At 33.6% G+C, this 15,932-nt stretch overlaps 1 protein-coding gene across 1 annotated transcript; it reads right to left on the bottom strand.

Moving 5' to 3' along the window:
- Positions 1 to 14,134: 14,134 nt before the first annotated feature.
- On the bottom strand, positions 14,135 to 15,895 carry LOC132735719 (uncharacterized; the record flags this gene model as incomplete). Its single annotated transcript, XM_060722741.1, is given in 1 exon segment — positions 14,135 to 15,895. A coding segment is annotated over 1 exon segment (982 nt), but the record flags the coding sequence as incomplete, so codon positions are not given.
- Positions 15,896 to 15,932: the final 37 nt, after the last annotated feature.

Consider the following 15,932-nt stretch of genomic DNA (forward strand, 5'->3'; position numbering starts at 1 on the left):
CCAATAATTTTTCAGCCATATAAATAGCTATTTCGAGTAACACATGGCCGATTGAATTTGGCAATATATGAAAACGTCAACCTGTTACATTTTTAAATTTCTCTATTCAAAATTTTAAGTAAAAAGCTGTTAATTGCTGTGTCTCGTAAATTAGAAAATTACGCATGAGCAAATTTCATCAATTCGTTTTTTTCCTCCATGAACTGAAGAATATCATCAGGCACAACAAAGATTCTTCCACCTTTTCCAGTAGCCTTTGGAGCCTTTATCTTACGCAGAACATTATTTTTTCAACCCAAATTCGATCCATCTTTGTAGGCCACTTAAACCTTTGTATAGCTTTACCACTCTTTGTCATGAAATTTATGTACATTGAATCATCATTTTTATCAACTTCTAGAACTTGACCAATATAACAGTTACCATCATATTCTGCAACAACAAAGTCAGACACATCAACATTATCTTTACCTTCATCATCACTATCTTTAGCATTAGATTCGCCGTCACCACTACTTCCTTTTGCCTTATCATCAACTGATGCTTGTTTGAAGTATCAGATACATTACTCGTATCATTCCTTTGTTTTACTTCCTTTAATGTTACAATGTCCCATTTACAACTGGACTCTGAATTAAATCCTTGTTCACTAAAGCATTTTTGACATGCACGGGTTGTGTTTCTCATCAACAATAGGTTGGGCCTACCTTCTGATGAAATTGCATGCACTGACATTGTACCTTTGATAGGTTTTATCCTCAGTTTCTTTACTTTTGTCATTATATTTTTCTTGTGCAATAAGCTGATAACTTATCTCGCTCTGGTTAGCTTTCGCCCATGCATAAAAATCTTGGGCATCTTGTATTACAGCTTTGGACTGTTCAACAGCCATATCAGCATTTCGTTTTGCGGTGCCCCCAACACCGTCACACGCGCTTTTTCCATGTCCACTCTCGAAATAGTGCCAGCTTGCCTTACAGCCATGTATACGTTCGAAATTACACACAAAATCAAAAATTGACCGATTCATATACTGTGAAGACGGTGAATCTGTCCAAAAATGAGCATACTTTAGTTCAGGTACAAGTTCTTTGACAGTTTGTATGGTTTTTGTTATGATGGCAGATACCATTGAGGCGTTGTGGCTGAGCACTTCCGATACAAATACCATGCTTTGTGACAAAGGGTGCCATCACTGTCATTGAAATATATAATTGTATGATGTAGGGTTACCATAGAAGAATTCCAATATGCAGACTGTATCTCTTCAACTGTTTGACAAGTGTAATTTTCGCTAAAGTCCATCTGAATCAATACATGATTATTTGGTAAGTTTTCTTTCATTAACTTATCTGACTTGTATTGTTTCTTTACCCTATCTACGTGTGACACAAATTCTGTAAACTCTTTCTTCATTGTATTTACAAATTCTGCACTTGTCATCTCCACATCTACAATTCGCATCCTTTCTTTACCACATGACAGTTTAACTCTCTTCCATTGTTGAAACTTCACCTTGCATTGTGAAATCTTAGCCAGAGTATTATCAAATTGTTGAGGTTCATCTCATCTCGGTTTATATCTACAAAGGTATCTTGACTAGTGCACGAGCATATGTTCATGTTCTTTAATGACCTAAGCTTAAAACTCATATTTTGATGTCTAGCACATACGCAAACACTTCTGGAGGCAAAATTAACTAAAGTCAACTCCTTAGGTCTAAGTCTATAGAACGATGCCTTTGAAATCTTGTAGTCTGTTTCTGAAATGAATTTTAGATGGATGTTATGCATGTAATCATTGAGAATTCTCTTTTTTTTCTTCTCACCGCCAACTTTAACGCTGTCACCTTTGCCAGGCATTACACGTGAATTATCATCTCTAATAAGAAAATCACGAACATCGCGTTTTATTTTCTCTGCTTTTGACCTCATGTTCTTTCTACTCTCTCTTTTATTTCTCAATACCTTACGCCTACCTAAATCAGTCATTTCCTGTAAATACTTCCTCAATCTATATTTCTTTATCACCTTTCCGCGAATAATTGTTTGCAAGTGGTCAATGTCCCTAGGGTTTTCAGCCATAGTTGTTTTAATTTCTTGAGTCATACACTCTGCATAAATCAGTTGTTTTCTAACTTCTGGAACCTCTCGAGGTTGGAGTCCGGCCTTCTTCAATAAAGAATCTGTTTTGCTTCTAGGGGTTGTAGGTTGCTTCTTTTGAGCAGATTCAAAACGCTCAATTCGTTTCTGTGCAGTTTTAAGTTTTCTTCTTAGCGTTTCATTTTGGTCTTCTAAAGTTTCAATGCGCTGATATGACCTTTTCAATGCGCGTGACTGTCTCTTCTTCGGAGCTTTCTTACCATTTGATCCAGACTCTCGTGTGTGAAATGGCATTTTCACTGTTAGTATATCTTCGTTTACAGTACTACTAACTCCATTAGCATCTTCAGTGCACGTGGCTTTTATTTTTTCACCTTCAAAATTACTTTTAGAAGCTGTTGTCTCATTATGTTGATCGTCATTATGTTTTTTGTGAATATTATAAAACTTTTTCCCGTTCTTTCTATTATTTGCCTGCCTGTACTCTTTTTCTTCATCAGTAAGTAGCTCTGTTGGTTTATAATAGCCTTTGACCCTTTCCCGCTCTTGTCTTAACCACTTTTCACCTAAATGCTCTTTTTTTCTGGCACGGTACTCTTTCATGCGTTCTGATTTTGATTTAGCCATCCTGGAATAGGACGATAATTATATCTATCAGGGTTACTTTAAAACTGAGTTTAAACTTAATATTTCTATTTTATTTTTAATGGAAATAATACAAATTCCCTTTGAATTAATTTTTTATTGTGATCGTTACAATTACTTTCACACTGTTTCTTCAAAATACTTATAGAAACTAAAAAAACATATTTCTAATTACGGGACAGAAATATAAAATGATATATCAGAAATGTTCATTCTTTTGTGTAATTATACTAGAATTAATCAAAGTTGGGAGATACCAAATTGTGCATAAATCGAATATTAACACATCTAACAAACAGTTAGCTTAATAGTGACGTGTGAAATGTGCATACACAATGAAAATGTGAAGATGTAAAAATCCGTTCCCTTTTAAACGCACTTATCCCAAAAAGGATAACATTCAGAATTGATATTGTTTTACTTAATCACGTAAATACATACAACATTATTTTTTTATATGTCTTGCACTTGCTATTTTTGTATTTTTTTTAATAATTACCCGTCAGGCCGGGGATTCATTATTTCTAATTTACGGGACTTTATTTTCTAATATACGGGACGAAATCGAGGGCTCAGCGCAAGACTATTCTAACTTGTATTTTGAAAAAATTTCAGGAAATGGAAAAAATATGTTATTTTGTTGTGATTTCATTTTTTGAAAAAAAATCACAACCAATCTTATCAAAAAATAGAAATAAGTTATGTACATGTTCATTTTATCAAGAAAAGTGTAAAATATGTATTTTATTGCCTACATGTTAACATAGCCTAGTATTGCACTAGAAAAGCTACTTTTTCCTGAATATTTATAGTGCAAAACTATTCTATCTTGAGTTAGAATACTTAAGCACTATAAAATATGTCCCTTTGATTCCTAAATCTTGTGCAAAACTATTCTATCTTAAGATAGATTACTTTTGCAATAACTTGAAAGTTAAGAATGTCTATTATCTATAAAGTTAGAATATATGTATACTTTTTGAAAGTAAATTTGATATCTTAAATAATGTTTTTTGAAGGGATATTAGGGTTAGAGGCTGTTCTAAGACAATATTATATAGTATAATTTGATATTGTTACATATTTGCATAATTATGGGTAATTTATACCCTACTAAAATATATAAAATGGTAACCTTGACTTATTATCTTGCTGAATTCACTATACAAACACAAAAATAGGGTGATAATTTTCATTCTAGTCATATCTTTTGTTTTTATATACAAATTCTTAAAAGAATGAAATCTGCAGATTCTTAATATTAAACCTCATGTTGAGGCAAAAGCCCTTGTTGCAAGTTTATTAATATGCATGTCACTTAGCAAAGGGCACAATCATGATGTAAAAATAACTGACTGCAATGACACAAATAATAAAATGATGAACATAATTATGGTACTTTGTGCTAGAAAGCATTGCCTGGGCTATGCATGCATCCTTGTTGACTGCTTTTACGCTCAATTATAAGAATTTTACAATCCATTCAAATAGGTACTGGTAAAAAAATACATGACGTTATTGAAAATTTATATTTACTAAAACATTTAACAAATTTAAAAGATAAATTTTAATATCATAAATTCAATTTATAGATAAATTGTTCTGTGACTATAAATTTTCAAATATAATAAATTATGATCTTACATATAAAACAACAACAAATTTTCTATTTATTTCATGCTTTTTTTATGGGTTTTAATCATTTTTCCTGACTTTTGCCAAATAATGACATGCACTGTCATTAATGATGTCATCAAATCATGATGTCAAATTGTTCTTGTTCAAAAATAATCCTGTAAACTTTTACGAAATAATGTTACATTTTTGAAATGATATGACAGTGCAGATAATCATGTGCTTCTCGTATTCAAGCACATTTTAACAGTATGTGTACGATATTTCTACGTATTTAAGTTATATTCTTTTCATCTGCATTCTGATTATAGCCTTGCTACTGTGATAATTATATTTTAATGAAAAACATGTAATAAATGGAATATTGTGAGAAATAGACATAGTCATAAGTAATATGTGATATATGATGAGAAGCACTTAAATATTTGCAAATATGTTAAAAATCAAACAGAATTCATGAAATACTACAGAACTATTGTTTGAATATAAACATAATGTGATAAAGTTATATTATGTATGATGTTACGCAGAAAAATAAAAAATCAAATGCCTTAAAACCATTAAAAATAATGAAATAAATAGTAAATTTGTTTATTTTGCATGTAAGATCAAATAATATTTCATTTGGGAACACCAGCAGTGTTATATTTTCATTTGTGGCTGTGTCAAAATATTGCATAGGATGTTCATTTTATGAAATATATTTCAATATTTTTTTCAAATATATTAAACCTCACTTTATATATAAAATAACTATGAAATATTTTGTCTAGGGAAACATTTTATTATTTTAACATATATTATACCGGTATCTCAATAAAAGATGGACACTATTGAAACAATTAATAAAATTGACAATTATGACCCAGGAAAACACTTTTTGAATTTTACAAAGTTTGCCAATCAAAATTTACAATTTCTTAGAAACTGACATTTTACAAGTGTATTTAAATACAAAACACAAAATTTAATGAAACTCTTTAGAACTTTAGAAGATACATTTTAGTCATTTTATCAATTAATTGTCATAATATTGTAGTATTAATTAATGTAAAAATAATAATGTAAAAAATGTGCTGCTTTGCCTTTGGTAAAAACAATCCTAATTTTAAGAAATAATTCCTCAAAAACAAAATAATGTTTTACTGTAAGTAATAAAAGTTGTTGAAGATACATAAATTCAGTGAAAATTCTAGAAGTTTTCAAAATTAAAAATTTTAAAAATTCAACATTCACAAGCACATAACTCTGATCAAATTGTATTTCTAGATTATCTAGTATTTATACTTTGTAAACACAAAGAAAGAAAGAAATTATGTACTAAATCACCCAACTTTCAAACTTTATAAATTATTTCCTTTTATTAATAGGAGTCAATATAGTTTCACTATAAATCAAAGCACAGCTAGAAGGCGCTGAATTTGTTTGGGTCTCAGAATGTCAGAAAGGTGAAGGTTGTGAGATTATAAAACAATTTGTTTTTGTATAGTGCCACCAATGCTTTCCAGCGTTTTAATTGTAGTAGATTGGCTATAATACTAATTGCAACACTGATATTCAATCCAATGTTTATTTGACTAAACAATTTGAAAAAAAAGAGTTGTCGTAATTGGGATTTGAACTCCAGACCTCGAGAGGAAGCGAGAGCGCAAAGCCCTCAGCCACAGTGAATTTATATGTTAACCGCCTGAAGAAAACCATATAATTCTTTTTAGGGTTTGTAACAACGCTAACTGTTGTTTAACACTTGTGTAAATAATCATGGCGCTTACTATAAGCATGTATATTTATAGAGAATAAAACAATATTAGAAATCTTCGACCATTCGGGAATTATTTTGCTTGAAAATTAATCCGCCTGTCATGTGACCATATTTACGCAGTGATCTCCCCTAAATTTTTCGGCCCAAGTGTTACATAAATTATTAAGGGAAGTAACCGCTTCAAAAAAGCGGACTACTTTCAGCACTTGCAATTAACAGCATTAGAGTCTGAAATTTCGCAACCCTCATTTGTTTGGTCTGACGACCCAAACAAAAAAAAAAATGAAAATGTTGCGCATGAATTGCATGCAACTGTAAGAATGGGCTCCAATATGATTAAAATCAGCTCCTAATCAGCACTACGCATTAGGATCTGATGACCACCAATAGGTTGTCACCTTCTTGTGACCTTCAAACAGCAAATCATGAAAGCGATATGGTTTCTTATTTTCACAATTTTGAGAAGAAACATGGTGTTGTCCATATAGCCGGCAGGTAAATTGGCAAAACAACAATGCTCCTTTAATTTCCAGTTTATTTCACATTACTTCAAACATTTTTTTTCTATCAAAAATCTACAATTATGTTTACTTTCAAAGAAAACGATATTTTGACACTTCGTCTAATTCCTATCTGTTAAGGACGGTTTGATTTCTTGCTAAAAATAGCTTTCCAGGGAAATCCAAATCACAATGAAGATGAAACAAATATGGGGGGGGGGGCAATCAGCAATCAGTTCTACATGTAAGAAATAAGTAGATCTGAACTTTAGTCAGATTGGAAAGCACCTTTCTATAAAAACTGCATCCTTTAATAAACACTGATTGTGAGAAAATATTGTCACCAATCTTGCATACTTTATCCCGGGATTTAATATTTTATACTATTTTGATACTGTTACAGGCATATTGTAGTCTTTTTGCTAGTTCCTTTATTCTCACATATGAGTATATACGTATTTAAATAGAATTTTGAAAACATCATATCACAAAGGAATTCATTGCACAGTTGATATAATATAATGATGATAAAACTTGTAAACACTCAAATGTTCCAAACTGGGAACAAGGGGACACTCTGCTTAGTGTTTTATCACTGGGGTAATTTGCCTTGTTACCTATCTGTTGTGATTGTCCAGAATTTTTGAGACACACAAATACTTTGAAACAGTGTATTTTGGTCAAGATAGGGATTTAAAACAGTGGTCTCCTTAACCCAAGAAATTTTGAATGGTTTAATACACCTCAAAGCGTCCTAATTAAATCCCGACAGGGACTTTGAATTCTTTCATGTGAGGAAGCTATCCAGCTAGATAGGAACGTCAGTGGTTCTACTCAGGTGCCTGTTCGTGCCTGAAATAATGCACGGAAGGGCACCTGAGGTTTTCCTCCACCAGTAAAGCTGGAATGTCGCCAAATGACCTATACTGTGTCAGTGTGACGTAAACCCCCCCCCAAAAAAAAAAAAATAAAGGTTAATAATTTAAGCTTACTGGCAACACTTCATTCAAATAATATTTTTTTAAATTTTCAATTGAAATGATTTTTGCATGACTGTATTGACATAAAGCTTTTTTTATTCTTCTGTTGTTTTATTGAAATTTACTGAAAGCCAGTACTCAGGAGCACTTAATTATCACTTTCATCATCCAGTGAACTTGATTGGCCATAAACCATAAATCTTTAAATGTAAGCAATTTTAATATTCATTATTACTATAAACAACTAAAAAGGGAAAATTTCTTTTAATATTGTATACTACTGAGGTCTGATTTTTTATTTTTTTTATTCTTTGTACAGAGAATTTGAAATGTCATGCAGTCATTAAAATAAATTAATCTTTACAAGTGTTTGAAATTGACTGTTACACTTGGCCTAATAAATGAGGAATCAATTTTATTCATCTTGAAAACAATGAAAAAACACACAAAAACACATTAGAATATGTTTTAAAACTGTAAAATTATGTAAAATATGATGATAGAAAACGTGTCATAAATATTCTGGGAATTTATGACATCATGAAATCTTGTGATGACATCATCAGACTTTGTTATTTTTCAGTTAGAATAGTTCAAATTAAAATAACTCCTGTTAACAGCATCTTTTATTTCGGTAGACTATTCTAACTTGAAGTTAGCATAGTCTTGCATAAAAGAATATCCAGTTTTTAAATTTAAAGTGATTGTCAAACTATTCTAACTTGACTTAGAATAGTATTGCACTGAATATATTATATCACCAGATAGAATATTTTCTTAAAATGTGTAAAACTTAAAAAATAGTGGGAAATTAATAACCTCTTTTTAACAGAACATGTATTGAAGGAATTTATACAAGAAAATGTCAAAAAACCATTTTCTGAAAAATGTCGAGTTAGAATAGTCTTGCGCTGAGCCCTCGAAATGTTTTTAAGCAGAATAAATGCCGGTGTTTATTACTGACACTTAATTTTGACATATATTTATCAATAATGATTTAGCTAATGATTTTGTACTTATATATAATAACACAATCGGTAAATGAAAATGAACATATGTTTCAAATATCTACCTAGTTTAAGTTTTCCGCAAGTCAACTTCTTTTCAAAAATATGGCGCCGAACATGTGACGTTTACTTAACGAGAAAACGTCTAAACATATTTTTTACGTAATATTGTAGTGGCAAAAATCTAAGACACGGTTTCCTAGATATAATAATAGTGGTTGTATTCCACGAGATAACGAATAAATAAATAAATACATACATAAATGAATATAACAAAAATGGATGAAAGAAAAGAAAAGAAATGGCTTTGATATGATGACTAAAACATTTAATTATTTACAAAGCCGTTTTACTATTATTATTCCTTTTATTTTATTTTTCAGGATATATTTTCTATCATGATCAAATACATTTAATGTATCCAATTTTAAATAATACATAACAATTTTAACTGCTAGTGGTTTTAGTGGTTTACGAAAAACTAAGATTGACAATCCTGATTTATCACTGACATCATATTTAAGCAGCTGTCGTTGGCAGATAAACTAAATAAATATACAGAGCGTGCGAGACTTTTTCCGGATACTTGCTAAAACATTTACTATCCGAAAAATAGGATTCTATCTACACGTGCTCGATAAGGAAACCATGCCCGCTAATATTGAATAACTGCAAATCGGCTCTTACTCGGCAGTAATTAGTGTAGCCGCTTTTTCATGACGAAACCAGTGCTGATAGTGAAAATTGTGATTGGCATATTTTAATTAGCCAGGTCAGGTATTTCTAAAAAGGCTGATAACACTGTAGCAATGTCAGGATACATTCAAATTTATTGCATAGATAATACACGTGGAGCTCAGCTCGCAGAGACAAATGAGTACACAATAACTTTTTGATATCCTTTTAACTCTAAGAAAAATGTCAATTATTAATTGCTTACTATTTAAATTTTCTAGAAAAAGTAAGCAAAACATTATTTTGTTTCATATGACAGGAATGAATTGCATTAACAATCCTAGGTATTGTTGAAAACTCATTGTTTTACATGCCATATTAAGTAATTGGACCCATCCTTGTTTGTACGTGACTGCTGGGGAAAAACAATGTTGTGCTTAATTAAAGCGGTGACACTTTCTATATTTTTATCTGATATCAAGTTGTTAGAGCCGATTTGCAGTTATATGGGTAAGAGTTTGATAAGACTCCCTACGGTCGTCTTAATACAAACTCTTACCCATACTTAATGTCAATAGTGAAGTACGATTTATGTACATGTTTAGACCAGTAACCATCTGTGGACAACTGTCGGGTCTTTTGACACTGGAGGTATTTTCCGTATACTTCGGCGCTTTTTACATTGTTTAACTCATTTCATACAGACAAGATAAATTATTATGTAAATAACTATTACATTTAGTTATGAATATTTTAACCTCGAGAGTTTATGCAAAATTAAATGTTCATGTGAGCAGCTTTATCATATTCAACAAAATATATACTCTTCATCATTGTTGCGTTCATCACAAATGTCTTTAGTTAAGAGGTCTCTTTTCATCTTCTTTTTTTCTACAGAAGCCTCTGCTCTATCTTGAACTTTCTTACTTCAGACTTATTCGTTATTGTCAACAATTGTTCGCCGGAGTTTTTCCGTCGGAGAAGAACTATATAAGATTTTATATCTTTTCAACATCTTATCAAGCTTTTCCAAACCATTGTATAATATAAGAATGAAATGTATATACGTTATGTGTATAGGTTAGAATAAGAATATGTTAATTGCTCCTAATTATTGTGATAATATGTTTACACATGTTTTTCCAATCCTATGTCTGTAACAACTGTTCGATCGTTTAAGCTTCGTTTGCAGTCTTCTTCCATTTCGTTGGATTAAGATTATTTTATGGTGCATCTTATGCCGTATCAGCAGGTTAAAAACTGTGTACTGTATGGGAAGATCAATAAAAAACAACTAGCAGTGTATTATAGTTGAAAAAAGGTCCAAAATGTTATAATGGCCATTAGAACAAATATCTATTAAGCAAAAAAGATCCCAGTACGCTGCTGAAAAAATCCGCATTGACAATTAACATTATGAAATAACAAAATAAAAGGACAAATAGAAAACAATAAAAAGGTTAAACTAATAGCAACAGAAACATTGAATCAATAAAAAATAGTGAGGAGGTGGAAGGGTGGGGGGTTGTGGAGTAGAAAATAAGTCAAAAAGCAGGAACAAGTACCACACACAAATGAAAACAGCACGAACGGTTCGAAATTTTCTTGTTATTGAAGAAGATGCACGCTGATTGGCTGGTAATGATCGACGTGCAAGCAGGACACTTTCTGATGGCTATTAAACACATGAATAAATTAACAGAAAGCAAAGTGGCGTTTAATTCCCTGAATGCAAACTTGCGGTGTAAGAACGAGAGAGTTAGCCACAATGACATAAAGATTTTTATCACTGGCTATAAAATATATTATGTGCATCGTGGCCGATATAGCAGGTAAAAACTGTGGTACTATGTATGGGGAGATCAATCAAAAAGCAACTTGACAGGTATATGAGAGTTGAAAAAAGGGCAAAACCATTTATTATGCCATTAGAACAAATTCTATTAAGCAAAAAATATCCCATTCTGTGAAAATTCCGCCAAAAAAGCCCAGATATGCATAATCTGGGATGACCGCCAGATACACAGGTATGCTGTAGTGCAGGAGACACTATTTATAAAGATAATTTAAAGGTGGCAAATTAGTAGGTACAGTAAGTTTAATAATAAATTGGTATACCTGGCTAAAAGGGAATCTAGGTGAATGAAGGTTTATTAGAACTCTATAATAAGAAAATTATTGAAAAAATTGATATCTTCTATAAAATAACACTGATACCGTAAGTGTAATATTGATAACCATAATGAATGCAAACAAATTGATCAAATATAAGTGAAGATCAAATGTACAGTAAATCTTTACATATATACAAAACATAGCACATAGAGAGGCCGATAGTCGTAAGTGGGACTTCGATATCTGTTTTTATTGTGAAATGGTATTAAGTAATTGGTTTTGCCAACTATTACGGCATTAATGCTTACTTCACCATGTTCTAACAACTACAATGGTGATATATAACACATCACATATAACAATTCTATGATGCCGCCGTTACAACGGTCAAAATTAGTCCTAACTAATACAAAGACAATGTTGTCATCTATTGTAAAGATAATGTCCATAATTAGAAGTACACTGTTGCGTTGCCGCCTCAGTCGGTCAAGCTGGTGTATATAGCAAAATTTACAGTGACTTATTGCTAGTGCTCCGCCGTCAGACGGTTCAAGCTAACTGGACATATAAATAGAATGAATTTACCAGTTAAAAAAGCTGTAACAGTTCTCCGCAGATAGTGTGTTAATACTTGCCTGCCGTCAGTTCAGTCAAGTTTTTGACAGAAATGGCACTTTTGATTATGTACATGTTATGTATTGTCAACTTCACTCCATTGACTTGATGCCAAACCCGTATGAAGGATATCAAACCTTGGATTGTCTAAAGCTCTCTAGTAACTTGCTCCATCAGCCAGTCAAGTCCGGAAATTTATGTTGGTATAGTTGAGTTTATAATCTTCCTACATGACAGTCAGAATAGACTTTCAATTGGATTACGGGTTAAAAGATTCTGTTTTCCCATAAGTTAGAACCGAAATCTCGCTGCCTCAGACAGTCGAGTATAGAAAATATTTTCCTTTGAATTAAGTTACAGGGGTAGGGTTAAGGGAAGGTCTTAAGTACTTTTGTGTAAGCGCTTGACGACAAGCGACAATTTTTGTCAACTTTGAGACCTCTGAGTAAGTCCTATCGTGTGCTAAGGTCTGAACCCCCCCTGATCCGGAAGGAAACTGTGATGTAGTAGTGTGTGTAGGTCAAGATGGCAGAATGTTCTAGGAACATAGCTTTAAAGCCGCCTGGAATAGCTAAATTGTGACTGTTTCCGTCGCGCAACTGAAATGAAAGAGGAACCTATTGTGGGTGCGTAAACAGAGCTAAGTTTCTTTACTGCAAAATTCTACCGGACAGTAGTGAAGTCGATTTTTAGCCTGCTGAGGAATGATGGTGGATTGTTTGACCCTTGGACTGTTTATAGTTCATTTTTTAGATGAAGCTTTGAGTAACGCTTGGCCAGTTGACATTTGAAAATGAGCGATTTCCCTCGAATTGATCAATTGGTGTGAGGCCATTTTTGAGAGTCGTGGTTATTTCGCTTTACTCGAGAAAGTCATAGAAGCCAGAAAGAAACATAGTCCTAAAAGAAGGGTATTATATGCAATATCGTTAACCCAGACTTAACTCTGTATCATTTCTGAGAAGATTTAAGGTAAAACCTTAGCGGTTGGTCGGAGTAGCCCTTTGCTTTCTTATGCTATAAGATTTCTGTATGAGGAAACGTGTGACAGGATAAGAAAATCATAACAGGGCGGAATTATTAAGACAATGCTGAAACCATGGACTAATGCAATTTGGCTGTAAGCCTAAGTCATGGCATATTGAAATGAACTGGGCCCAGCTTATGGGTTGAAATCGGAGCATTGCCTGGCCTGTATAATGTGTGTCATGCCAAAGCGTAAAAAATGTTTAAACCATTGTGATATGATTTTTGAGGTTGATGTTTGCCAAGGAATTCTTAAGTATAACGAATATAGACTTTGTTCATTGAGCTGTAGCAGGTGCTCTGGACGGGCACGTTTGTGGCTGAGGGTCCATGTTTGGAGCTAATAGGGAAACCTTTGTACCTGTTAAACGGGAAAGAAGGTCTGAGAAAATATTTTCTTTTCCAGGAATATGCTTTGCTTTTATCAATATATTGTATTGCATGCATGACAAAATTAAACCCCTCACCAACTTCATAATGTGAGTATCTTTGCAGGACTGCTTATTAATGATATAGACCACAGCGAAGTTGTCGGAATATAATGTAATACATTCGTTTTTTAAATGGGGACCCCAAATTTCTAATGCCAATACAATTGGGTAGAGCTCCTTAAAAGTAATATGAAAAGACAAAAGATGACTTGGCCATGCCCCGTAAAACAAATGTGTTTGAAAAACTGCCCCAAAACCTAAAGAGCCTGAAGCATCTGTATGTAACGATAAAGAATTTGAAGAAACCCATCGTTGGTGCTGCAGCAAGTTTTTGCCATTGAAATGTTTAATGAATAGATCCCAGGCTAACATGTGTCTCTTACTTTCCAGATTAGCTTATGCGATGGTGTTTTTTAACCTTGATAGTTAAGTCAATCAAACGACGCAAAAAACATCGCCCAGGTATTACTACCAAACAACAGAAAATTTAATAACCTAATCAGAGATTGTAACTCTTTCAAGTAAATTTTTCTTTTATTCTTATGGAAGTCTACAAAATGCTTTTAGTTTTGTAAGCTTTATCTTGAGGCAAACGAGCTTTCCATTTGTATCTGAATCAATTCAATGCCCCATTTTGAATGTGATTATCTGTCTAGCAGATTCTGTTTTTTCGTGTTTAATAGGGACGCCTGTCGAGTGACAAAAACGTAAGAAAGAGTCAAGATACCTTTGACATGTTGGGCGATTATTGGCTACCATTAAGAAGTCGTCTAAAATGTGGACAATATGGGAAATACCTAATTTATATTTTGCTATCCATTGAACTGCAGTACTAAAAGATTCGAAAATGTTACATGAACTAGAGGAGCCCATCGGGAGGCATGTGTCGTAGTAATATTTCCCATTAAATTGAATACCTAAAAGATCATAGTCAGAAGGATGGATAGGGATTAGTCTGAATGCATTTTTTATATCTGTTTTAGCAAAGAAGCTGCCTTTTCCACATTGAAGGAGGAGATTGACCGCATCATCAAATGATGCATACTTGACAGTTTTCATTTTGGGGTCTAGAAAATCATTGACTGATTTGCCTTTAGGGTGACTTAAATGGTGAATTAAACGAAAATCTCCGGACTTCTTGGGAACCAAACCAATAGGACTAATTTGCAGAGATGGAAAAGGTCGCATACAGAAGGGACCTTTTAGTCTTTTTTCTTGAATTTCCTCCTGTAATTTGTCACAGATGATGTCCGGAAAATCTGAGCAAGATTTGAGGTTAGAGCAGGAGGAGGGTAATCGAGGTCCTAAGTAACCTAGTTTGAACCCTTCTGAAAAACCCTTAATCAAATATGTTTTATGAAGATAACCTGTAAGATATTCACTCAGTTTTTGAATTTGAATAGGGGTTCGAACACTTGACTTATTTCTTTCTGATGGGATGGGATTGGGCGGTTCCAGTTTGAATGATTGTTTGTGCACCGGTAGTGGTAGAGGCCTGCTCTTTGCTGTTGAATGAGCAGTGACCGGAATGGTGGGACCCTCTGCAGAAACCGCAGACATGGGGATGTGGACATCTGGGTTCTCTACAGAGACCTCTTTTATTGAATGTCCAGCAGGTGTTATCAAGGAACTTGGATTGTCTTTGACTTTTGTAGTTGGTGTTCCGAGGGAACCTGCCGGACCCCGCCCGAAAGGGACGATTAGATTGCCCATTAGAGAAGTTTGACATGGTTGGTTGCGTAGTGGCCATTACCCAGAATTCCGTGTGTAGAGTATCCCATGGGATGATGGCGTGCTCCCTGGACATCCGAAATTGGCTGTCGTAGAATGACCAGGCCATGCCTGGACGACGGTGTGCCAAATCCCTAACTATTTCCCCATATTTCATGAGTTGGGGAGTTTCATGTGGGTAGTAGCTTGAGTATATTGCTACGAACCTTAAGAAGGCGGAAGTCCAGGAATCAATGGTATAAATTTTCTTAGCATTGTTTGAGGGCGCTAAGCTGAGTTGATCCTTAGAGTTAATAGTTAGTGCGAAACTGGGTGTTTGGTAACCTGTTGTCGGTAGGAGATTAGCAAAATCTATGAATTTGTTGTATTTGATTTTTCTGGCTATTGATTTGGAAACTGAATAAGAAATCGGTGTTGACACCGGCTCCGAAAACCTAAAGGTGTTTGTACCTGTCACCAGGCGTGAGTGATTATTTAATATATCTGCCATTGGATCAATGTAGTCGCTGTCGGAATCCGATGAATCAATTTCAACTGGGCTCTGGTTCGACACAGAGTCCATGTCACTCTCTGAACTGTCCTCCACCTCCATATGTGATGTGTTCGGCCTGTGAGAAAGGGGTGTAGGCGCAATTGCATTTCTTGAAGATCTTTTCTTTTGAGCAGAAGATTCGGTCTGCAGAAGATTGTGCTAACACCAGCGTTTCA

This window comes from Ruditapes philippinarum, unplaced genomic scaffold, assembly GCF_026571515.1.
Source record: "Ruditapes philippinarum isolate M1 unplaced genomic scaffold, ASM2657151v2 ctg4708_1_1_1_1, whole genome shotgun sequence".
Classification (NCBI taxonomy): domain Eukaryota; kingdom Metazoa; phylum Mollusca; class Bivalvia; order Venerida; family Veneridae; genus Ruditapes; species Ruditapes philippinarum.